Below are 26,280 nucleotides of genomic sequence, written 5' to 3'. Positions count from 1 at the left end.
AACGTATCTTAAAACTTCAGCATATGCTACATTTTAAATTATAACTAATTATAAGTTTGGTATAAACTTGTACCAGATGTACATTAATATTTCTTTATATTTATAGCAAAAGTATCCTTTTCTTTTTCTATTTTATGTTTTAGTTGATTAACAATGCTGTGATAATTTCAGGTGTATGGTAAAGTGATTCAGTTATACATATATATGAATCTATTCTTTTTCAAATACTTTTCTCATTTAGGTTGCTACATAACATTGAGAAGAGTTCCCTGTGCTATACAGCAGGACCTGTTGGTTATTCATTTTAAATATAGCAGTGTGTAAACATCAATCCCAAGTTAACTATCCCTCCACCCTTTCCCCCAACCATGTTTGTTCTCTAAGTCTGTGAGTCTGTTTCTATTTTGTAAACAGGCTTATTTCATCATTTCTCTAAAACTACCCTTTTTAAGTTTCAAGGATGCCTTTCCTTTGCACTATTCCATATTCATGTGAACATCAGTTATAGAGTCATTCTGTGCAGAGCTGAAAGGAGGCTCAGACATCATCTACTGTGGGTTTCCCCTGTGGCCAGAGATGGGCTCTGATGTCACACCTCGATTGAGCACAGTCACCTGCTCCTGAAACCCTGTGGTCTTCACTTGCTGACATGGATATTACCTGCCTCAGAGGTCACCAAGAGTGACTATGGTACCAGAATGCAGTGAGCCACTGTAAATAACCACTGGTGCTCAAGAAAGGCGACTTCTCTTTATTCCCTGATTTTACTGATGACAAAACCCAGGAAATGGCAGAGCTGAAATCAGGGTCATTCCCTCTACTTAGTGATCTCTCGGTCCCGGCCATCCACTCTGAAGAACACTGGTGGTTTTCCAGTAAGAACAGATCAAGAACAGACCCCAGGGTGGTGAGAGCAGGGGCTAAGCCTTCTCCCTACAGGATGCTCCTGCTTGCTACAAGTAAGTCTCGAGGGGAGTAGAGAGGAGAGTTTCTTCCAGAGAAGTGTGATCTCATTCCAGGGAATCTCATACACAGGTGATGCAGTTATGAAGAAGCCCAGTGCGTAGGGGTCGCTGGCAGGGACACACTCTCCCGGAAGCCTCCAGAGCCCTTAATGCTCACTGCCCTGAGTAATACGGACATCATCTGGGGAGCACAGGCTGCCAAGGTTCACCAGGCAGGTGCACACACAGAAACAGTCCGTGTCCTGGTTAGTGTCAGACCACCCAGGTTTCTTCACCCCGGGTACCTGCTGTGTCCTTTTGGTCTAGTTACTTAACCTCTCTGAGCCTCACTTTCTTCATCTCTAAAATTAGATCACCACAGTACTTACTGACCCTTTTAAGGTCACTGGGGAGTTTAAATAACACATTCCATTTACGCACCCTATAAACAGCATATAATAGGTACTCTATAAGGGTGGCTATTTATATTTTGGTGACTCTTCCTCCAGTTGTTTAAACAATACCCTATAACCACCAATTATAAAATATATTTTCACCTAAGAGGACATACCAAATAGATATAATTTGTGTATATGTGTTTGTGCATATCTACACCCAAGGAGTATATGTATAAATGTGCATATACAAGCGGGACAATAACCAGTGCCTACAAATAAAAAATATATTATGTGGAATGTTTTTGTTTTTTTACATGAAAGTGGATTTATTTAGAAAGACACACATTCCACAGATAGAATGCAGTTCATCTCAAAAGGCAAGAGGCCTGCAGGACATTGCAGATACTGAAATATATCTTCCCTCCCCCACATACCATGAATATATATATGTGTATAGTTTTGATATATATATATATATATATATATATATATACATACAGAGATACATATTCAATAAACTGGGTTTCTACACTGCAATTTAGTATCACAACTGGCAAGACAGGCTAGGTTGTTCTCTATTTTTAGCTTTATATATATATTTTTTTCCTTCTGCTCAGCCCTAAATTTCCTTAGGCTCTTTTCTCTGGCAGTTAATGTGCTCCAGCAAAATATCTGTTATTTGTAGGCTTAAAGCTTATGTTTAGTGGTTTTCAAAATATTTTTGAAAACAGCTTAAAATAGGAGAATTTACTGTGCCCTGGAATAAAGGAACACCACACTCTTTATTACACTCTGTAAGGAATGAGACCATTTAAGACCTTACAGAATCTCAAGAAGATTACTTAATTATGCATCAACATATACTAGAAGTGCCTATAAATTGAGAAATTGGATAAGCTGCTTTGACCCTGTCATCAGATCTCTGAAGACATTCACGTAGTGACCTGCCTGATCCAACAGCAATGAAAGGAACTGAAGCTATGATATTTAAACGCCGTTTCAAGGGGCTCACAGAAGCTCCCTCTGGTTGGGAGAGTTATGCTTTCATATCAGAGTTTTTAATGCATCCTTGAGTTTTCTCTGAGCTGACCCAAAACACCACACTTGATCTCTAATAGAAGGGTCCCTGAGTTTGCTGTTCCCCTCTCTCCTACAGCCAGCAACCAGTGTTGACATTCATGCAGAATAAAATATCTCAGCATAAATGACAGGGACAGCAGGCAGTTACTACCTGCAAGGCCATATGATCACTGGACTGTGGGGAGTCTGGGCACCTCCAGTTCTATGGTAACACCCTAACTTCTCTCCTCTCCATCCTTTAAGCTAAATGTAAACATCGTTAGGAGCAGCTGTTGCCTAGACACTTGGTCAATGTTTACTGTCTGACTAACTAGATTAGTGGGTGCTGCTCTTTCTGTTCTGCATGATAGACAGTGGGAGCGTTCACAGGCTCCGGCTGTGCTGGGCACCGTGACGCTGTCTCTTCCATTCCCCCGCATCACAGCGCAGGGAACAGAAAGGGAGGACATCTGTATGGTCGGCAGACAACCCTTCTGCAAGTGGGTTTGTCTAGATCACTGCTCTTTTTCAATAAGTATTTATATTTTCCCTGCAGAGTTCAAGGATCGATGGCCTGTTGACTGGCTCTCACAGCGCCTCTATACGATGGGGGCTGTTGATTATAACAGCCATTCCTGGAAAAGAAACTAAGACCTTGGGGGAGTGGGGTGAGTTGTTCAGGTTCACAGAGCACAGAACAAAGAGAGCCCAGGCCAACCTCTGCTCTTACAATTTAAAAAGAAATAGCTTTTAAGACACTATTCACGGGATTACTTTTCCAGTTTCATGGTGAATAAGCTTACAGAAGAGAAGTGGCCCTCCCCTGGAATTCAGAAAGCCTGCATCCAGCACCCACACCCCACAGGCGTCCCACTGCGCTCTGCTGAATAAAGCTGGTTTTGCGAACGTTCCAGCTGAGGCCAGTAGTCAGCAGCACCCAGCCGCACCACGAAGCACGACATGGACTCTTTTGGAATGTGAAGAGGTCAGGCAACTGGTTTTAGAGCTTTGTGTTTTAATCACAGCTCTGCTGAGAGTCTCAGGAAAGCTGGAGGCCCTCTCCCTAGAAATATGCATAAATACAACAAAGTTTTGCCTACAGTTTGGGGTCAGGGTATGGTTTCCTGGGTTCCTGAAACTCTTGTATTAGTGAAGAAGTTATATCTTAGGGATTAAGGATGGAAAACAAAATTTCTGAATTAAAAGAACGAGTGATGCTATCACTCTGTTTTTTCAGAGTGTAACTTTTCGGATGCTTCACTACTTTGGCCAGTGGATACCAATGTTAACAGACCCAATCAGGTCAGTGGAACTTTCCAAGTATCGTTTCAGACTTCTTTCTCTTCTCTTAGGTGTCAACTGTGGAAATTAATCTTTTATGTAGAGGGTGCTTCATTGAAGGGTTTGATGATAGTTCAGAGAGATTCTTACTCTGATCAAGGCATCTTTACCTTATTTTCCAGGAATTTAAAGTGTAAGGTACTGTCTTTGTTGTTGTTGTTTAGTCGCTAAGTCATGTCCGACTCTCTTGCAACACCATGGACTATAGCCCACCAGGCTCCTCTGTCCAAAGGATTTCCCAGGCAAGAATACTGGAGGGGGTTGCTATTTCCTTCTCCCGGGGATCTTTGCAACCCAGGGATCATACCTAGGTCTCCTGCATTGGCAGGCGGGTTCTTTATTACTGAGCCAGCAGGGACACCCCATAGGGTACTGTCTTCAGATTGTCTTTATTTAGAGGTATGGTCCTTCTATTAAAAGCTAACATTAAATTGCTTAGAAAGAGCTGTTTGCCTAAAAGATATACAAATTACTGTGTCTAGAAGATATATATATATGTGTGTGTATACATATATAATATTCCAAAATATGTAGCAAAAGATGAAGAATGTAACTACTCAGCTGTTACACCTACGTAACCTGACGGTGCTCTATGTAGCAGAGCATGGGATGTCTCCTGTCACTGTTCTTTGTATTTCTGGAGAACAAAGGGAAAACTAAAAGCAGCCCCTTTGGAAAGCACATCTGCAGCTACCAATGTATGTTCCATTATACGTTCTCAAGAGCGTCCTCTCTTGATCCTGTCAGAATTGTCTAGTGCCATGGCTGAACTCTGTGAGTGTATTGCGGACACTTACTTGGGAACTTGTGTTCTTGGCTGAGAGCAAGCAAACGTTTCAATTCTGTAGGGAGAAAATGAGAACAATTACAGCTTGAACTGCTAAAACAGAAGTCACTTAATCCTGGAGAACCAGTGAGAAGTCAAAGCAGGAGTCAACCCATGGATGAACTGATTTTGACCTACCTTCCTCATCTATCAAGTAGCTCGATGCTATTCCATCAGTGTCTGTGACATCGCAGGAGTAAATGCCCAAGTCTTCCGTCCCGAGGTCTTTGAAGGTCATTTTCGTCCTTCAGAACAGAATGTTTTATAAGAAGTGAGGTTGTGTAGGGCCTGGGGGCTGTGCCCTGTCTCCAGCCATCTACACATGTTGCTCCCATCACATGGAGCATGTGTTCCATCTGCCTTGCTGACCTAACACTCACCCACTCTTGCTGCTTCTGGGAAGGCTTTCCTTACCTCCTCCCATGGGGTGATGGTGATGGGATGAGGAGATGGTACCGATCTCCCATCCCCAAGCTACAATGCATATCAATGCATATCCCAAGTAAAGAGATTTTCAGCTGGTCAACCCTCACTGGGAAGCCTGAAAATCCTTTTCTTCACAGGGCAGAACCACCCAATGCCCCTGTTATGTCACTCCTTGCACTTCCCATTTTGGAGGTTATTACATGACATCGGTATTGCCTACTTCATTGACTACATGCCTCCACTTTGTGTCTTTAGGGACGAGATCTGTTTTGTTCACTGTTGTGACTTCCAGCATCCATACCTTATCTGGCACATACTATGTGCTTAATAAATACTTGTGGAATGAATGTATGGGTCAATGGTCTAGTTCACTTTGTTTTCTAACTTTTGTGAGTCACATAGCTAATCAGTGTCTAAGGTCATCCAAACATTTATATATTTGTCAAGTTAGTCAAGGAAGAAATAGTTACAGTTTGATTGTCTTTCCTTTGACCAAAATTATGTTTTACTTCAAGGATCTTACAGCACAGTGACAGCAGAATGTCTTTTAATTATATAGAGTATTTCCTTGCTGTTCTCTCCAACAAAATTACTACTTCTTCCTTTTAGTTTGGGATATATTGGATTTTTTTGTAATAGAAATAATACTTAGAAATATTGTGCTTTACCAAATGTAATCTAATCTGGTTGGCACTATAAAGATACAAAGCTTGATAAGTAAGATGAAATTTAAAAACTCAGAATCTTGAGGTTGAAGGAAGTAGCATATCATAAAATTAATCCCCTTCACTGTCTTCTGTTTTACAGAGAAGGAAACTGGAGGTCCATGAAATTAAAACCTGCCCCAGGTCACAAGCGGCTCCTGGTAAAGCTGTGACTTGAGATCACCTCTCCCATGCTTCTCTCTCCTATAGAGTTTGTTCCAGAGAAGTACTGTGTCTCTCACAAGTGGTGGTGAAAAACCAGAACAGATTATACCTAATCCATTTAATTTACCAGAACTTGAATCAGCAAGTTCTTCCTTACCCATCTCCCCATAAGGATCCTCACCATTACTTTAAGATTTCAAAATCTCATAGAATAATGAGAATCATCTTTCAAGTTCACTTTAATGTCAATCAAAGCTTTTCTTGCACCATAAATGATGCCAACTAAAACTTGTTGCTTGCCATCTGCCTCTACAAGGATGAAGCCACTGGCCACTGCAGTTGCTGACCTTCAACACACCCCAAAAGGAGTTCAGGGCAGAGATCAAGAATGAGGCACTCTGTGCTCTGGGAAAAACTGGCAGAATAGGACTTCAGATAGTAGGGTGTTTTTCAGAAGATTCTCTGAGCTCAACCTCTTACCAAGTGAAAGAAAGGATTGAGATGGTTTTATGGCATCACTGACTCTATGAACACCAGTTTGGGCAAACTCTGAGAGATACTGGATAACAGACATCCTGGTGTGCTGCAGTTCGTGGTGTCGCAAAGAGTCAGACATGACTTAGTGACTGAACAACAATTTCTTGCACCTTCTCATATCTAGAGAAGCACTAAAGTCATTAACATCTGCTGCTCATGACTAGCAGCAAGCTTCTGCCAAAACATGTGTTTGACTTCTCACTTCCCCCTTCACCAAAATCACACCTATTCTGACCTCTCCACCTACTTTGTTGGAGCAGTTACTCGGAGCTATCTGAAAGGCTGTCCTGTGGGCTATAGTCCTCATTTTTGCCCTAAATAAAATGTCTTCTCACCTTTTTTTCAGTCAACAATAAGATAACATATGAGAAAGCATTTTCAGTGGAATAATGTGAAAAGACTTTATAAGGATTGTTATTTTTTAAGGTTTATACTGGTTATCACTTTTTACACTACCAGATAAAAATATGTGTGACTTCATTCTCTTAATTGAAATGGAAAACAGCTTGCTTCACGCTCCTTTCATGAAAAGGAAACCCATAGTTACGATTGAGACGGTACATACTTGTTGCCTTTGCTTTCAACCTCTAATCTCGGAGAGTCCTCCGTGGGCACATAATCTTTGGACCAGGTGAACTCAGAACTTGGAGCCATCTGATCACATTCAAAGTTCAAGGAAATGATTCCATTGTCATCCACACTTACAACAACTTCTTTGGTTCCTAGAAGATGAAAAACAAGGTGCTGATATTTCCTGGTAGAAGTTAATCAAATAAGAATTCCTCACCTTGAGATCCTCTACTTTAGCCTTAAAGCAGGGCCTTGAGTCTGTGCAAGTGAAAAGTCCCAACTGGTCACTGTGACTGACAATCCTGCTACAATTCAATTTTGTGTTGCAACACAGAATTAAATCAATGTACCATGTTTCTTAGGTGGTGTTAACACTATGGACAGTACTGTTTGGTCAGAGCTGAACAAAAACTGGTTGATATGACCAGTGAAACAGTTAGGGGAGTGTGTTGACCATAATAAGAGGGGCAAGGCAGCCCTGGGAAATGCCTAATGCATGACTTTTGCTTCAATAATACCCATATCTAACTAATCATCAAGAAAGGATAGATAAGAGATAAAGAAACCAAAGGGAAACTGAAGGGGAAAAGGTAGAAATAAGGAGAATTGCCTATATTCACATGTTGAAAGTTTGTAAGTCATTTAAGAATGAAAAAAAAAAATCCATGAAAACAAGTTCTGCTGATTAGATAACCATAAATTAATCTAAAGATGCTATTCTAGGTTAGAACAATAGATACCTAGAAATGATTGTTATTGAACAATATAGAAATTTAAATGGAAATGACTTTCAAGAAATTCAGATGTTTCAAGACTAGTTTTTGGATTTTAAAATAAAACAAGTTAATATTTTGAGTTCTTTTATTTCTGAGGGTTATAATAAATTACATCTGCATGCAATATGGCAATTCCGGGACTTCTTGGGTGGTCCAGTGGTTTTAAGAATCCACCTTCCAATGTGGGGGATAGAGGTTCGACACCCGGTCAAAGAACTAAGATACCACAAGTTGTGAGGCAACTAAGCCTGTGTACCACAACTAGAGAAAGCCTGAGCACACCAAAAAAAAGAGTCTCTGGGCAACAACGAAGGCCCAGTGCGGCCAATATGTATATGTATATGTGTAGCGATTCAAAGAGCTTGTATAACATGTAAAACTTTCATATCTATGCCTAACTCCAATTTGAAAGATAAAATGCTCTTCCTAAATTGCCACTCATTCTACTACCAGTCTAAACTTGGTTTGTTTCCATACATTAAGAAAAATATTTTATATTTAATATCAGAAAGGTACAGCTTTAATTTTTGAAAAGCACAAAAAAAGACTTCCAATAAATACTTTCCAAATGATGAAAAGTTTTCTCTTCTCTATTGCATTGTTCAGTAAAACTTGTCAGGAGAAAAACAATTCCAAAACCCCTTCCACATTAAGGGCAAAACCAGTGCCCAAAGAGTGACTGGTGACATGAAGGTGTTGGTTCCTAAGCCTGGCAGTTAATTTAAATTGTGTCCATATTGATAGCAGTGTGTGCTTCAATTACAAGCCTCCAAAAAGTGACTTAAAACATGGAAAGTTTATGGAGAAGGAAATGGCAACCCACTCCAGTATTCTTGCCTGGAAAAGTCCATGGACAGAGGAGCCTGGCAGGCTGCAGTCCATGGGGTTACATGACTGAGCATGTGTGCACGAGGGTGGAGGGAGATGGGTTGGTAGCAATAAACTGGTAGAACTAAAAAAAAAAAAAAACCATGGAAAGTTTAGAGATGACTAATTCTAGGAGATTTTTAAAAATTACTTTTTAAAAAACCAAGGGTTATTTTCACATTTAGCTACATAGATAAACAGAAATAAGGATCAGTTAAAGATGTGATTGCTCCTTAAGTGAAATGTCCCACATATATTAATTTTAAGGACTGTGTCTACTCCATTGGAAGTCGCAGACCATGTTTTATTTCTATTCCTGGTAACACAGGACCAATTCTTACAATTCATTGTTGCATAACAAGTAATGAAAAAGTGCTCTTATCAAAACTTAAGAAAGGACTAACACCTAAGAGTTCTGAGGTTTAAATAATATAGTACACAGTTAGCATGACTGAATCACAGAGAATGTAAATGGAAAATTTTCTGAATATCTGTATTGTTTTAAAGAGAAAAGGAGACGTAACAGAGGCTGATTGGACCTTTCTTGTGATTTACATGATATCTATTTTGGAGACATGACAGATTATTCATATTAATCATTCATTGTTTTACTTGTAATCTCTTTTAAAAGGAAGTGAATCATCCATATACCTGCTGTGTATTATGTTGGAGATATGACTTAAGTTTACAGCAGAAAAAAGATATTGCTTAGGTTAAGAATCTTGATTTTTTATTAAAGAGAAAGATGTGACTTTTCGGCAAAGCAGTCATAAAACAGAAGGAATATGAACAATATAATTAGTTTGACTTTCCCCTCAAGTCCATGGATAACCTTTGCACTATAACTCTTGACTCAATCCAGAATTTTACCCAGGACTAAGAAGTAATGCAGACAAGCTTCTCAGAGCCAGTGCTACTGTGACAAAGTCCATGCACTGGCTTTCCTGGATACTCGCTGGAGAATTCCACAGACCATCACTTGGAACCTGTACTTCGCTTGAGATGATTCTAAGCCTAGCTGGTTGGTTTCTCTCAATAGATTAAATCCAAATAAGAGAAGGAAGTAAAAAACTACCATCAGCAGGAAAACAACAGCAGGAGAGGAAGCAGAAAACTAAAAAGCTGGCACAAAGACATCACTTAGTAGAAGGACAAACAGCTCCTCACCCTGTAAGACATACCTGTATTGTAACACTGGGCAATAAATAAGGTTGATCCTTGTGGCTCCAAGTTACACAGAAAAAGGTAAATAAGTATATTGTATCCAAGAAGTATATGAAACGTATGTATTGAAATGTGTCATCTACTTTATGAGAATTTTAAACTAAGAGTCTTAATACAAAATTTTACATAGTTGATGGTCTAGCAATAAATTCTTAGGTAAATGAAACAACTGGCTATTTAAAACAATACTTTTTTCAAAAAAATAATTAAAAATAAAACAATACTTTTTTCAGATTTCTGAATGGCCAGATTTGGTCCCAAATCCATGCAACGTGAAGAATAGAAAAACTCTCTTAGTTGCTATCTTAATTACCTCAGTTATTGAGTATAGAGATGTCTCATTGAACTATTCTTGAAAATTAATTTTTGTAAAGTACTTGGACATCTTTTGTGACAATATGAGATAAAACAAAGATGTTATTTTTTAAGTCCCAAGCAGTATGTGTGTTTCCACTTACGAGTTTTATATCATTATGTTGTAGTTGGGTTTTAATGAGAGAAATTTAGTAATTTATGCTTTTAGAAAACAATGTGGTTTTTTTTCAAGTCTTAGACCAAAATTTATGATTTGAAATTAAGTAATTGCCTGGAGGTGCAAAGTAAAAAGTAGGGATTAGATGTAATGTTGATGAGTATCTAAGAGAGTTTTGCTCATTTGTGAAGCTTTTCTTGATTAATTGTATCAAACCAGGACATGGTAGGGACTTCCTAGTTGTCCAGTAGATAAGAATCTGCCTTGCAATGCAGGGAATGAGGGTTTGATCTCTGCTCGGGGAACTAAGATCATTAGGTGCAGGGCAACTAAGTCTGTGTACTGCAACTACTGAGTCTGAATACCACAACTAGAGGATCTGCACCACAGCAAAGATCTCCTGAGCCACAGCTAAGACTCGACATGGCCAAAAAACCAGGACATGGCAGACAGTATCTGTAGGGGGTAAAAGAGAGGCATGAACATTTCCTCACTTTATGTTCACATAACTATGGCTATAATGGGGGCTATTGGTTGATTTATTAAAATAAAGGGGGGAAAAAAATCTCTTCCATACTTCTCTTTTAAAAATCAAACGCTCATTAAGATGAGTGGTTAATTTTCACATTTCAAAAAGTTGAGCAGGGTTAAATGCTACAAGGGCAGGGGTTTTGTCTTCCATATTTCCTGTACATCTTTACATGTGCCAGGGGCTGGACTCTTAAGGGATTTAAAAGAGAAATGTCAGTTTAGAATTGCAGTGTTTATTTTATTGGAACTAGTCTTAGTAAAGCTTAAGCATAACACCAATATTTTGATAAACAGACAAGATGAAATAAAAATGAAATAAATAAAATAATAAAAATTAAATAAAAACACCAACAAAGAAAATATTCTAGTCATAGTGGTTTTCTTACTTATGCTTAGAATTCAAAGCTTGATCTCCTCCCTGACAAAGAATGATGCTGTCAACTGGCTGAAAGTATTGTTCTGAATGCGATCAAAATTTTGAAAAGTCAGATTAACTGAAAATAATCCAAGTACTAGTTATCTAGGCATATTTCTTTGCCCCACAACAATTCTCAATAGAAAATGTTTAACTGAAATAACTTACAAAGAAAGAACACAGTTTCAACAGTATCACTGTGTAAATATAAAACAACTTTATCTTAAAATGATTAAAGCAACAAATTATAGCTCTTTCCCTATTTGTCACATGAATTACAATGCTAATGCTCTCATACTGTTTCAATATAGCTTTTCAAATTCAAAGGCTTCTTTTACTGTTCAGCTTTAATTAATTTGTTAACATAGTTCTTTGAATAAAAGTGTTTTTAAATACTAACTTAGTAGACCAAGTGTTTTACAATAATACCTATAATGGAAAATGAAAGTGAAGTTGGCATTTGGAAAAAAAATGTCCTCTTCCTGCATTCTGGGTTTAAAAAAAGAGAAAAATAAAAGGATTTTGGAAAAGAAAGAAATTACTTGTGACAACAAAGAATAAAGGTGAAGAGTTTAAAACAAAAAGACATCCCTTGGAAAATTTAAAAGAAGACAAAACAAAAATGAGCTCAGAGTTTCTTGTATCTGAACAGGCAAGACATATCAGATTGTAGATTTTCTTTGTGTGGTAAAGAAACTAATCTGGAAAGACCATTTTTTCCAACACATTAAAATCTTTGAGGAATTGACAGTGAAAGTGAAGTGACTCAGTCATGTCCAACTCTTTGCGACCCCATGGACTGTAGCCTACCAGGCTCTGCCGTCCATGGGATTTTCCAGGCAAGAGTACTGGAGTGGGTTGTCATTTCCTTCTCCAGAGGATCTTCCTGACCCAGGGATCAAATCCAGGTATCCCAAATTAACAGCAGCTTTCTTTAAATGTAGGGATCCTGGATACATCCTGGACAAAAAATTCTAATGAGATTTTACAAAAGATACATGATATTGAAATGGATGATTCTTTCTACAAATACTCTAGGAAAACCAAGAGCAGTGTAATGACAGTGTTTCTGAGTGTTTCCCAGATGGTCCACAACTACACCTAAGGAGGTGAATCTGGCTCAGTGTTGGAATGAAGGAGATTCAGGTACAACATCCTCAAATTTTCTTTTTTGAATGTCCCACAGCCTGAGTTTTTGCAAGCCCTGAGCTGCTGTCAATCCATGGTTGAACTCATACATGACTGAAGGGCCACATTCACTAAAGTTGACTAAAACATGATCAAAATGGTCCTGATATTTAACGGGCAGGCAGCAAGTTAGATGTTCTGCTGTCAAAGTAAAGGAATTTCTATGGATATTCTCATCTGAATGAAAGGCCATCTCACTTGCCCACAGAGCTGAGCCAGAAAGCTGGACCAGAATTTGTCAGAACTTAGATTTTTCTCAAAAACAACCTTCAAATCTACTAAAGAACATGAAGAATTCAGTTAAGACCAGAGAAGATTTGGCTTTAGAAAATGAAAGAGACAATTCTGGTCTGAAAAGGATTTAAGAACAGTTGTCTCTAGTCAGCTGCCCCAACCCTAAACACATTCTTAACATGGACACAAGCGGATACTGGATTGCATGGGATGGCATTTTATTTTTTGGCTGCACCTTGCCATATGCAGAACTTCCCTGATCAGGGATCAAGCCCTAGCTCCATGCAGTAGATGTGCAGATTCTTAACCACGGGACCAGAGAAGTCACTGGAGTGGCATTTTAATGGTTGCTCCAGGCTTGCCACTTCCCCAGAAAGTGAACAGGTTAAGGGCGGTCCAGGGCTGAAATGAACTTTTTGGAAATGAACTCCATCCCACTTTTCTCTCCTCTCCAAATAGTAATTAAAAAAAAAAAGATAAAATTTAAAAGTGGGAATTCATCTTCCTGAACATTTCATAATCTTATATGAGAATTTTCTCATGTAATTTAGTCTTTTACATCTGCATTATGGGTCACTTTTATAAGCTTTTATTCTTTGTCCTTCTCCCTTGGTGTGCATGAGTGCGTGTGTGTGTGTGTGTGCCTCTGTGTGTGCATGGGTGGTGTTTAAAAAACTGGAGAGTGGGACAGAACGGAAGCATTAAAAGTGAACAAATTCAATCAGCTGCATGTATTAATAATACTGAGCTCTCCTATGTGAAAGACAGGACCGCTCGATGACCCACCACCTTAGTGCCACATTAGAGCCTCCACTGAGCCTCTCCTAGCTCACTCTTCATAACTGGACATTCATTATGAGAAACTAGGGTTAGGTTTACAAGCTGTGGCTACAAAACAGAGACACGCTCATTTGCCAAAGCATGGTTGCATTTTTTTCATCTATACACCAAGTACTAGGCTCTCGAAATACACAGAGAAAACACAGTTCCTATTTTGAAGGCGCCCACAGCCTAATGCTTATAAGTCTATTTAACTTGTATGCAGAGTACATCATGAGAAACGCTGGGCTGGATGAAGCACAAGCTGGAATCAAGATTGCTGGGAGAAATATCAATCACCTCGGATACACAGATGACACCGCCCTTATGGCAGAAAGCAAAGAAGAACTAAAGAGCCTCTTGATGAAAGTGAAATAGGAGAGGGAAAAAGCTGGCTTAAAACTCAATATTCAAAAAATGAAGATCATGGCATCCAGTCCCATCACTTCATGGCAAATAGATGGGGAAACAATGGAAACAATGACAGACTTTATTTTGGGGGGGCTCCAAAATCACTGCAGATGGGGACTGCAGACATGAAATTAAAAGACACTTGCTCCTTGGAAGAAAGGCTATGACCAACCTAGACAGCATATTAAAAAGCAGGGATAACTGTCGAAGATGTTTTTCTACTCTATTTTTCAGTTTTATTAAAAAAAAAAAGAGAGAGAGAGAACCAAAAAAATAAATAAATAAATAAATAGCAGGGATATTACTTTGCCAACAAAGGTCCATCCAGTCAAAGCTATGGTTTCTCTAGTAGTCATGTATGGATGTGAGAGTTGGACTATAAAGAAAGCTGAGTGCTGAAGAATTGATGCTTTTGAACTGTGGTGTTGGAGAAGACTCTTGAGAGTTCCTTGGACAGCAAGGAGATTCAACCAGTCCATCTTAAGGTAAATTAGTCCTGAATGTTCATTGAAAGGACTGATGCTAATGCTCGAATACTTTGGCCACCTGATGCGAAGAACTGACTCATTGGAAAAGATCCTGATGCTGGGAAAGATTGAGGAGGCAGGAGGAGAAGGGGATGACAAAGGAAGAGATGGTAGGATGGCATCACTGACTCGATGGACATGAGTTTGAGCAAGCTCTGGGAGTTGGTGATGGACAGGGAAGCCTGGCATGCTGCAGTCCATGGGTTCGCAAAGACTGAGTGACAGTCTGGACACGACTGAGTGACTGAACTGAACTGAACAGTCTAATGCACAATTCACAAGCCTGGTTTCATACTTGAATTACCCAAGGAGCTAAACAAGCAAACAAAAACAAGCCTATGCCCAGGCTCAGTCCTGCAGACTCTGATTTAACTGGTCTGGACAATAGTCTAAAATAGAGTCAGTATTTTCAAAAAGTTCCTGACCTGATTCTAATGAAATGTACTGTTAAGGTTGAAAATTACCTTCGTAATGGATAAAAGAGGACAGTGAGCAAATATAAGTGAAGATCTCTAAATTAGCCAGTTGAGCTAATCTTGAATAGTCAGCCTGACTTCCTGCTTTAGAATCTTCAGAACTCCACCTCAAGGCCACTGAGCATCCTCAGCCCTACCAGGTTCTATGAGCAGTCAATTTTCAGAAACTGGGATTGGTCAGTAGGTTGTCAACCCAAACCCTGCTCATTATTCCTTTTGGAGCTCCAGTCTTCTAGCCTGCCTTGCTCCTGGTGAGAAGTCCTGACTTCCAGTAAATCAGTTCCTGCTGGGGACTCTGCCTGTCTCTGGGTTCTCCTGCCTCTCACCTCAGTTCCCCTGCCTGCTGCAAGATTTCTGATAAGAACACAGGCAGCCAGTTCCACCCTCCGGATCACCTGCCACACCTTGGCAGTTCTCTTTCTTGTCTTCCTTCTGATCTAGCTCATCTTGCCTCCACCTGCAGCCCAGATCTGACACAATCCACACAGACACTGTTTGAAAACAGATCAAATATCAAGACTAGTAGTGTGTTGTATGTACCAACAAATCTACTCTAAATATTTTCCAGCTCATTCTTCATACAGGCTTGTTCAGCTACCAGACTTCTTGGGGAAGCACGGCACATTTTTGATCCTTGTTACCAGCATGACCAGACTGTGTTGTAGTGGCTGAGTTACATCTGCTGGCATTTTCGTCAACTTCAAAAGGAGACCAGTGGCCCTACCAACCCCAGTGGATTAGGTTAACTTTTACCTGGAATTCAAATTACACTCGAGGTATCTTGTCAGATGCATTTGAGGTTTGCTGTTACATGATAAGCTTTATTTTCTGTCTGAAATATTAATAATGTGTTCCAAAAAGAGTTGTTTTTCTGAAATAGCAATCCAAGTCTCACATTCCAAACCCTGAAACTGATAACCGATCCTCAACCCCCATCCCGGGACCCAAATATTTTAGCATAAAATAAATACCTGGTTAAAAGTAAAATTTGGCATTTAATAAAGTTAGTAAATGCAGACAACCATAGGCTACATAATAGTTTTTTTTGGTCAATCTTGTGTGTTCCTATTTATTCGGGGTTTTGTTGGAGTATAATTGCTTTACAATGTTATGTTAGTGGGAAGCTACTATATAGCACAGGGAGCTCTCGGTGCTCTGTGATAACCTAAATGGGTGGGATGGGGTGGGATGGGAGGGAGGTCCAAGATCAAGGGGATACATATATATGTATACCTGTAGCTGACTTACTTCTCTGTATAGCAGAAACTAACACATCACTGTAAAGCAATTATACTTTAATAAAAAATGCATTTAAGTTTCTACGGGGATTTATGAAACCTTAGCACCTTGTCTGTAGCCTGTTTAACTATAGGCAATATTTTGTGACCCTCTGTCCAGGCTTCCATCATGCTGTGCTATACACTGATTTTCCCTAGATTGCAAGCTCAGTAGGCAGTGACATCATTTTATTCTACTCACGTGGTGCCCACACAGCACTGGCATGAAGCAGGTGTGCAGGAGGCACATGAATGCGCCTGAACATTCATGCAGGAATGAATGCGCCTGCTGCCTGTGGAACAAGAACCAGTGTCTCCGGGGTTTGGGCTCCTTCATGGCGATGCTTCAGGCTTCCCTGGTGGCTCAGTTGCTAAAGAACCTGCCTGCAACGCAGGAGACCCAGGTTCGATCCCTGGGTTGGGAAGATCCCCTGGAGAAGGAAATGGCAATCCACTCCAGTATTCTTGCTTGGGAAATCCAATGGACAGAGCAGCCTGGTAGGCTACGGTCCATGGGGTTGCAAGAGTCGGACACAACTTAGCAACTAAACCACCACCGTGGCAATGCTTCGGGTCAGCATCTTGACTTGGTATGTCCCAGGAATCTTTCCTAGGTTGGAGCCAGTGGTTCCTGAGCAGGTTAATCTGATGCTGTTTAGTCTGCAGCTGTTGTTTGTAATTATATTCTGGGAATGAAACGGCCACAAATCGACTTTGGGGGCCTTATTCTGCACCAGTGAAACAACACTCTCCCCTAGGACCCCACCAGCAGACCCCTTTTTGAAGGTAAACTTTCCATCATGGTGGCTTTGCTAATGTCCTGCCTGGCCATCTGCCATCCCAAGGGTTATTGATGATAAAACAAGAAATCAATTTAAACTTCTTCAGTCAATTCACTGCTTAACAGGTGCTTTTAACTCATCAATGACTAGATTAAGAGTTTATTTGTATAGTAATCTAAATGTTCTTACATGAGTAGCCTCACAGTTGGGCCCTTTGGCACGTCCACTCAGCACCTTATATTTCTACACAGTTGGTACCTGCAAGGTGTGATTTCTATAGAGATCTGTGTCCTCATGTCTTTGTGTGTTACCTTTTATCTGGCACATGCATACCCAGCATTTTTCTGCTTTCTCATGACATTTTGCAAAGAGCACTTATATGAAGTATGGCACTCTCTCCTGACACACCTACTATACTTTGGTACAAGAAGGTCACTCCTGTCGCACCCAGCTCTAGAGGGTAGTTACAAGAGTAGCTGAAAGTAGTTTGTGAAGTAATAGGTTGAGAGGGGCAGGTACTTTCTCAAAGGGTGCATTTGATATTCTCTTTAAGCATCATGAAGTGAGAGCAGAATTTTCTATATCTACATTCTTTTCTTATCATAAAAACAAATATCACATTATATATCTGCTCTTTATTTCAATCTAGAAATAGGGAAGAGTTGAAGTGAGGGTGCTTGACTAGAATGAATATAAACTTAAAATAGGTGGTTAGTACTTTTTTAATCCTCTCTCATTTCTACTGCTTTCTTTCATGCAACTTTAATGAACTGACATATATAACTTTGAAAAGTGATAGAGACTAAAAGACAAAATAAGTATTATATAATGATCTGGAGCTATTTGCCCAGTGAACACTGTAAACTTTGTTCTCGTAACAAAGGGAAAGACTGTCTTTCCTAGTCCAGTCATGGCATCTGGAAACTGGGCCATGAGGGCTGCCTCAGCTCTATAGATCATTCAGTCAGGACTGCTGTTAGCTTAACCCAGGGGTCAGCAAACTATGACTCGTGGGCTATATCTGGACCATTGCCTCTTTCTGTATGGCCTGAAAGCTAAAAATGGTTTTTACATTTTTAAATAGCTTTTAAAAATCCAAAGAAAATTAATAGTTCAAGATGTGAAAATTAGTTACAATTCAAATTTCATAATGCATATAATTTATCATATTATATAATGCATCTATCATGCACAATAAAGTTTTACTGATACACAGCCACACTCACTCATTTATGTATTGTGTACGGCTACTTTTGTGCCACAGCAGAGTTGAGGATAATGACAGGCACCATATAACCATAGAGTTGAAAATATTTACTATCTGGACCTTCGCAGAGAAAATCTGCTGATTCCTAGTTTAACTTAGTAGCTACAATGATATAAACCCTACTTTTGTTTAAGGATCATGTTTGCTCTCTGAGCTGTTCCAGCTTCTAATGTGGTAGAAAAATATTCTTGTGGGAGTTAATGGCCACTGTATAACAGAAATAATGTCCCAGGAATGTATACTTTAAACAGTTGGTCCAGGAAGCATAATTTGATCAAGAATTTCCATGTTTTTAAGTACAAACCAAAGTAGCCCTAAAAGTGAAGTGAAAGTGTTAGCCGCTCAGTCATGTCCAACTCTTTGCGACCCCATGGACTGTAGCCCGCCAGGGTTCTCTGCCCATGGAATTCTCTAGGCAAGAATACCGGAGCAGGTAAGCCATTCCCTTCTCCAGGGAATCTTCCAGACCCAGGGATCGAACCTGAGTCTCCCACATTGCAACCATTTCAAACCTGGCTCACCCCTGCCCTGAGGTCCTGTGATGGGGTAAATGACTGTCACATCTGACAGTCATACTTAGGCTTCCCTTGTGGCTCAGCTGGTAAAGAATCCGCTGCAATGTGGGAGACCTGGGTTCGATCCCTGGGTTGGGAATACCCCCTGAAGAAGGAAAAGGCTACCTACTCCAGTATTCTGGCATAGAGAATTCCATGAACTGTATAGTCCATGGGGTCGCAGAGTCGGACACGACTGAGTGACTTTCACTTTTCACTGTCATACTTATCAGTCATTTGGATAGTGTACAGTGATGATTTTGAAAATGAGGAAAGACACAGAAGTAAGATTGAATGTTACTTTGGTATCTTACACAGATGAGTAAACTTTAACAAAAAAGTAAAAGCCCACCTGGGCGGGTTTCGGCCACAACAGGCCCAGCAAGCTCAGACGGCTTCCCGACACCCGCCTGGTTTATGGCTCGAACTCGGAACACGTAGCTCTCACCCTCTTTGAGGCCTTGCACCTGGAAGAAGCAGGTATAGAGGTGACGGTTACTCTGTGTCATTTGAACAGAAGTGCTCTTCCCCTGTCGAGGTGATTCAATTATACAGCACAAAATTTGGGTTCTAAACGTCATCCTGTCAGAGACTAAGTGTGCTAAGACTTTCTTCTTTCCCAACCATGTGTAATTAGACATTTCCAAGATCCCTTGAAACTCAGAGATGTTCTCTCTTTTTTAGATAATTTAACAGCCACGAGCATCAGAAATAGGAGATTGATACCCGTATGTTTTATAGGCGTTAACCACCTTATTCTTTGGTCAAATGACAAAGTGCTCACAAGAGCATATGGGCTGCCCTCTTTTCCTGGTCCTTTTGGAATATTCCAGAGTAATTTCAGATAGAAGTTCTGGCAGGAGAGGAGAATTACAAGCATGGATCTTAGATCATGCATCGCTTTCCATTTGTTTAAAAGCATGTTAAAGCATTAGAACAAAAACAAATAGAAACTGTCCTTGTAAATTTAATATAGCTATTTCTCACTAAATAGACAAGCAACTAACATGGCTGCAAATTTCGGTAATTTGTGAATAGTCAAATGTATTCAAATTTCAGGTCCTCACATTGTCATGCATCAAGAAGATGTTTGCTGAGGACCTACATTATAAGTGTACCACTGAGCTAGAGTTACAAGAGCGTGAGGAAAGTAAAAAAGAATATTTATAATATGCCTTTATATGACAGTCCCACTTCATAAATTTTTGTGACTCTCTTTGGGTTCAGCATAGTCTCATAAAGAAAGAAACAGTATAAGTATTATCAACATTCTACAATAATTATCTTTTTTAAAACATTTGACTTTTAAAACCTATATTGTACTTTAAGAAGGAATTTATTATACACAGAGGACACAGTTTTTCCCATAGTCTTGTGATGGAGATTAACATCCAAAATGGGATTTAAATCACACAAAGCTAGAACATATTTACTCAGCCAAGCAAAGTGTTTGTGACCATGGATTTAGATGAGCTATGTATTAAATTGTTGGGTTTTTAATCTAATGATTTAATTGTGCTGTGTTTATGATAACACTATGCTACAGTTATGATAACAGAATGTTACTGTTACGATAGCTTTTACTGGAGCTAATGGATTTTTAAAATGATTTTAATCTGTAAATGAACATGAATTTAGGCACACGCTAAATGCATAGAGTTTGATGTATTTAAAGTCCATGTTTAGAGATAATGTCAGGCAACTGTGGATCTACAAAAAGGAACAGAAACACTTCCTTGTTGTGATAAAAATAGACCAAGTTGCCAGGTGCCTGTCACATCTGCACCTGCCACTCAGGTAATCTGTGACCGTGAGTTAGATTTCTGCAACACAGCACAGGAAGGAGATCCACACATCCCGTGTCCAGTCGCTGGGGTGGCAGGCACACCCCTGTACCCTTCCATGACTGCAGGGCAATGACCACTAGGCTTAAAGCACCGGAGATATGCCACATGTGCACACATCACATCTATTTCCCCTTTCTTAGGTTTGTTTTCCTCCTTAAAATTTCTGGAAGAACTGCATTCCCTTGCATTCTTCATCCTTGTCCCCTACCCCTTCCAATTATTCACTCCCTTCTCACCACACTGTCTCAGCAGATTGTAATTACCAATAAAAAAGGAAGTGTGAGCTCAGCTGGTTAATTTTTTGATGTAAAGCAACACACCTTTAACTCCATCTAGGAACCCCCAGACACTCATGCACACATGAACAGGGGTGCTTCTGGCAGAAAACAGCTAGCCCACTAAGTTCTGTGCAATGGTGCTAAAATCTCCTGTTCCTGGAGTTATTAACATATCTCCTTTCTTCATCTAAACTTGATAAAGTTTTTTAATGTGTACATTTTTTTCTCCATTTCAGTCTTGAAACTTTTCCAGATATGAACCACCTGAAAGAGGGACTCCACATCACCACAGGTAGGGAGATTATGGGAACCTCAACTTTTTTTTCCTTATGTCTTTACTGTTTGAATTTATCATCATTAACATCTATCCACTCTATAACCAGAAAAGTCAATACTCTTTTTTTCACTTTAAAAATTGTGGCCAAATTCTAAGGTCATTTCCTTACAGAGAGTTCATCTTCTGTTTTGGGAGGGGCACTCAACCTCAATCTCCTTCTTCCCCCTAAATTTGCCTTTCTTCTGTTTCTTGTCTTTTTTTTTTTTTTTAATGAGTGACATTAACCATTCTTTGATCTGCTTAAACTCTCTTATTTCTTCCTCCTGTCCATTTTTTTCTAGGCTCCGGGCCCCTTTGGCTCCTGTATGTGGGACTGTTGGGACCCCTGTGCTATGGCTGATGGGGGATCTGGAGGTCACGGGAGCTGTACGCACACACCACCACCATCTAGGATGTGTCCAACCTCTGTTTTACACTGACTTTTGGGTGTGTTTGCATCCAGAGGCCTCCTGGTTCTCTGGACAGATAAACCGCATCCTAGCTCCAGAACTTCCTTGACCTTTTCTCTGCCCCAGGAAATGTGACCTTCCTTATCTCCTCACGGTTTTGTAAGGGGCTGGCGAGTTTACTGCATGTGCTAAGCTGAGTTAATGGCATGTTGGGTGTAACAGTTTAAGAGTCACCTCTCCTGGAGAATATATCTATGTTTTTATGGGGACTAAAAATGTCTTAACCCCCAGGGCACTCTCTGACAGATGGTGTTGCCTCTAGTGGCAGGTTGACAAGAGAAGTCTCTTAAAGTAGGTATACTCTGAGAAACCCCCAAGGCCTTCCCTCTGGGCAAGGGCCTATTCCGCCAGCAGATAAGGCTGCACATTGAATGCCTGGGCAGCACTCTGTCTGACTGTGATCAAACAGTCACACTCCATTCTGAGTAACGGGAATCGGAGTCACACTCCCTACAGTTTCCGAGGCTCTGCTCTGGACTTGGGGTGTCCATATGCCATGACTGACAATAGGGGAAAACATGCTTTTGAAGTTTCCATTTAGTCCTAGTGAGAGGGTCAGTGGCTATAGCAGAACCATCTCTGGTAGATGGGAGTTAGAAACTGGTTTGGTTAGAACACCCTAGAGGAAACTGGAAGGCAGTGACATGGATAAGGGTGAGGTCAAGGTCAAGAGTTGAGTCATTCTTCTGGTCCCTAAGAGCTCACGTGAGCACAGGTGAGAGAGGGCAGGTGAGGTGAGGCCATGCATGACTCAAGGGATCGGAGTTCAAGGCTCACAGGTGTGAACTCTATGCAAATAACACCCTCAAATCAAAAACACCCTCAAAAATATGTCAGGTAGGAATGAGAACGTCAGGATAGTAAGTAATAACATCTTAAGACTGGAAGTAGTGAAGATATGAGGTGGGTAAGTGGAGGTGAAGAGGAAAACAAGAGAGAGGAGAGGTAATTTCTAAAGCCAGGCAAAGAGATTTGGGTCAAATTATAACCAAATTGGTTTAAGCATCAGAAACTTCCCCAAACCCCACCCACCGCCAAATGGAAGCCTACCAGGAGCCCAACACATGACACCAACCAACACTGAGATGCTCTGCTTTATCTCATTGACTTTAAAATTACCCTGTTAGAAGAACCCTTTTTCTTTAAAAAAAAAAAAAAAAGAAGAAGAAAGAGAGAGAGAGGGGGAAACTTTCTCAAACTGTGAGCATCCTCTGACCTTCAGGTATGTGTGTTTCAGAGCCGCCTCATTGAGTCCTCGCCACCGGTCCTCTCTGGCACTGGCCTCCTTTATGTCCACAAAGTAGCCAGTGACTGGAGTCCGTCCTGAGTGGATGGGAGGCTTCCACTGCAGAACCAGGGAGGTTTTCCTGACTTCACTGTACTTGAGACTGTGCGGTGGTCCTGAAGAGCGAAAGACAGAGAGACCCATGTGTAAAAATCATAATGGAGATAAGAAAACTCCATTGTGTGTAAACCTAGAGTCATATTCACAGTCTTAAACTGAAACTTATACTGGTCTTCTTCTCTTGTAAAATCTACTATTCCCATGGAAACAGGCATTTTGTAGTCATTTCATACCAACTATATCAGCCTATTAAGACCCTTTACGGGCAGCAAGTGGTTAAGGCCAGTTCGAGGTGCCCTCCAGCGGCCGGATGAAGCGTTGCCCTCAGGCTGTCCTCAGGCCTGTGTTCCTCACCTTTTACCAGGACAGTTTAATTTGGTTGCAGATTCAGTTTCTGATTATTTTTGGCTGACAATCTGAAAATGTCCCCCAATCTCAATTATGATGAAGCAAACAACTCTATTTGATGGCTTGTGAATACAGAAAAAGAAGTATATGGGACATGCCTCGTGGTCCAGTGGTTAAGAATCAACCTGCTAATGCAGGAGACACAGGTTTGATTCCTGGTCCCGGAAGATCCCACGTGCCTCAGGACAGCTAAGCCTGTGTACCACAACTACTGGGTCTGTGCTCTAAAGCCTGGGAGCCGCAACTGCTGAAGCCTGCATGCCCTAGAGCCTGTACTCCACAAGAGAAGCCACCACAATGAGAAGCCCACACACCACACCTAGAGACAGCCCTTACACACAGCAATGAAGACCCAAAGTGAAAGTGAAGTCGCTCAGTTATGTCCGACTCTTTGCTACCCCATGGACTGTAGCCTACGGGCTCCTCCGTCCATGGGATTTACCAGGCAAGAGTAAAGGAGTGGGTTGTCATTTCCTTCTCCAGAAGATCTTCCCTACCCAGGGATTGAACACGGGTCTCCCGCATTGTAGGCAGATGCTTTACCATCTGAGCCCAACACAGCCAAAAATAATAAATAAATACAGTTTTTTCAAAAAGAAAAACAAATTTATTGCAAAATAGCTCCTCACCGGAAGGATACCCATAAAGCATATATTTCGTATGGGGTAAAAACAAACTACACTTGTGGTTGCAAAGAACTTTCACCAAAACAAATACATTCAATTCCATGGGCCCTGAATCTGTGCTAAACCTTACCAGGCACTTAACACTCTTTTATCTCATCCCTTCCTAAGACAACTAACAGAAAGCTCAGGGAAGCCAAGGAACTTGATCAACCTGTTCTGGAAGGAAACCAAACATTCCCTGTGTGTGTTCTTTGCACTCTTGGGAGACTCCCAGCTACTCAGTGATTACCTGCATGACAATCTTTGCATGACTATCAGCTGCTATGCAGGTGATACAGTTATTTGTTTTCCTTTTTTTTTTTTTAAATAACAAGTGATTTCTAACCAACCAATCCAAATCACCTGAACTGACTCGTGGTGGCCTGAGAGCCAACGACAAGTGCGAACTCCATCGTGTTATGCCTTGGGGTTTTGCTATGGATCGCTCAATGTTGGCTGGGCCCTTGACCTCGGCTTAACAGTCACAATGAGTCATCATCTCCTGATGATGCCTGGTGTGGAAATAGGTTTAAACAATAACACTAGTACCTTACCCTGGCATGGCATGTTCTGTTATGCAGATAGCTTCCATGACCGTTGTCCTCTGTCATCCTCAGGAGCCAGGGAGCCATCCTAACAGTAGCCCAAGCCCTGTTTTCCAGGCGAGGACCACCCCACTGCTGCTTCCTAACCCCCAAGTCTAAGAATGAGCAGACCTAGCTTCCAAACCTAACTGCCACTTAGTGCCTTTGTGACCCCCTGATTATCATTTAACCTGAGTCTGTTTCTTCATCTGTAAAACAAAGGGATGACAAAACGTCCTAAATGCTCTCATCTGTCATCAGGCTTTCCTGATTCATGATTTGCCCAACACTTCTCAGTAAGTCAAGGGTGGATCTGGGAATAGACAGGTCTTGGGGATGGAGAACTGCCCCATTCATTTCTCCTCTGATTTGGGAGCACTCACCCTGCAACTTCTTTTGCTAACTACATCGCTTTCTATCAGATCATTTTCCATAGGCTTGCTCAGAATTTGTTGGTCTCTAGTCACTCACATTTTAATTTTATTCGGGAATTGCAAGAATTTAAAAACAGACCCACTTTTGTGTAGGAGGCAGAAAGAACTTAACAAATAGCACCAGCTTCAAGAAAGTGCTAGGAAAGGCAGTGTGTTTACCCCTTGGATTTACTGAACCTGAGTGAACACTTGAACTTCTCTTGAGTTTCTTTTGTAATCCTTGTACTCACACGCGATCGAGATGTGATGCATATGGATACTGGCTAAGCTAAGGCAAAAATACAGTTCTCCAAGGGTGCTAAGGTCTCACCAGAGGAAGACGGTGGCCCTGGGACCAGACTGGGTCCATTCAGTGTGCCCAGGGTGGCCTGGGGTTCCAATGTGGTAGATGTTGGTGTCACAGCAGGTATTAAACAAGCTGAATATCAAACCCAAGTGGGAGAGCTTAGTCATTCTGTGGCACTAAAGTATTTGGGTCTTTAAAGTTAGTGACATTGGAAGCAGAATAAAACCATCCACCAAATACATTAATGTTGCTAGTCTGACGCTGGGCTTCACTGGTGGCCCAGTCAGTAAAGAATCCGCCTGCAATGCGGGAGATCTGGTTTGGATCCCTGGGCTGGGAAGATTCCCCTGGAGGAAAGCATGGCAACCCACTCCAGTATTCTTGCCTGGAGAACCCCCATGGACAGAGGATCCTGATGGGCTGCAGTCCATGGGGTTGCAAAGAGTCAGGCATGACTAAGAGACTAAGCACAGTCTGACTCTTAATGACTTGGCAAATTAGTTAGTATTCAGTCTTTAGATTTGTTCACTGTTGTAACTGTGTAAGAGTTAAAGGCATAGGTGAATGTTTCTTGCTTCTCCCTATTTTTTTCAGCCAACCACCCTCTATGACAATCTCCGAAGTAGAGTATTTCCAGTTCGGTTCTAGGATCTTTGTTGTGATGCAGAGATGGGGAAAAGTTGACATAGAGAGACAGGGCTGGGGAGGTAAGTAAAAGATTTAAGAGGATCAGGGCAGGACTTAAGTCCTAGGCAGGTACATGGGGTGCCCTGTGTGTATAGTGAAGAGCTGGGATCCAGGGAGGAGGAGACAACAGGAAGGAGGCCATGGAGTGCTGGGTCTGGGGAAGGGGGTCG

At 40.9% G+C, this 26,280-nt stretch overlaps 1 protein-coding gene across 2 annotated transcripts in view; it reads right to left on the bottom strand.

Annotated features, from left to right (window-relative positions):
- Positions 1–26,280, bottom strand: part of MYOM1 (myomesin 1) — a 117,838-nt gene that overhangs the window by 20,448 nt on the left and 71,110 nt on the right. For both annotated transcript variants that reach the window (XM_070452703.1, XM_020908315.2), the window contains 5 exons: positions 22,918–23,102; positions 19,143–19,257; positions 6,966–7,122; positions 4,707–4,813; positions 4,540–4,584 (listed from right to left, as the gene is read on the bottom strand). In XM_070452703.1, the coding sequence (XP_070308804.1) occupies positions 4,540–4,584; positions 4,707–4,813; positions 6,966–7,122; positions 19,143–19,257; positions 22,918–23,102 (609 nt within the window). The remainder of the gene's footprint in view (positions 1–4,539; positions 4,585–4,706; positions 4,814–6,965; positions 7,123–19,142; positions 19,258–22,917; positions 23,103–26,280) is intronic.

Source organism: Odocoileus virginianus, chromosome 22 (genome assembly GCF_023699985.2).
Source record: "Odocoileus virginianus isolate 20LAN1187 ecotype Illinois chromosome 22, Ovbor_1.2, whole genome shotgun sequence".
In the NCBI taxonomy this organism is placed as follows: Eukaryota; Metazoa; Chordata; class Mammalia; order Artiodactyla; family Cervidae; genus Odocoileus; species Odocoileus virginianus.
This window is presented reverse-complemented; position numbering and strand designations above follow the sequence as displayed.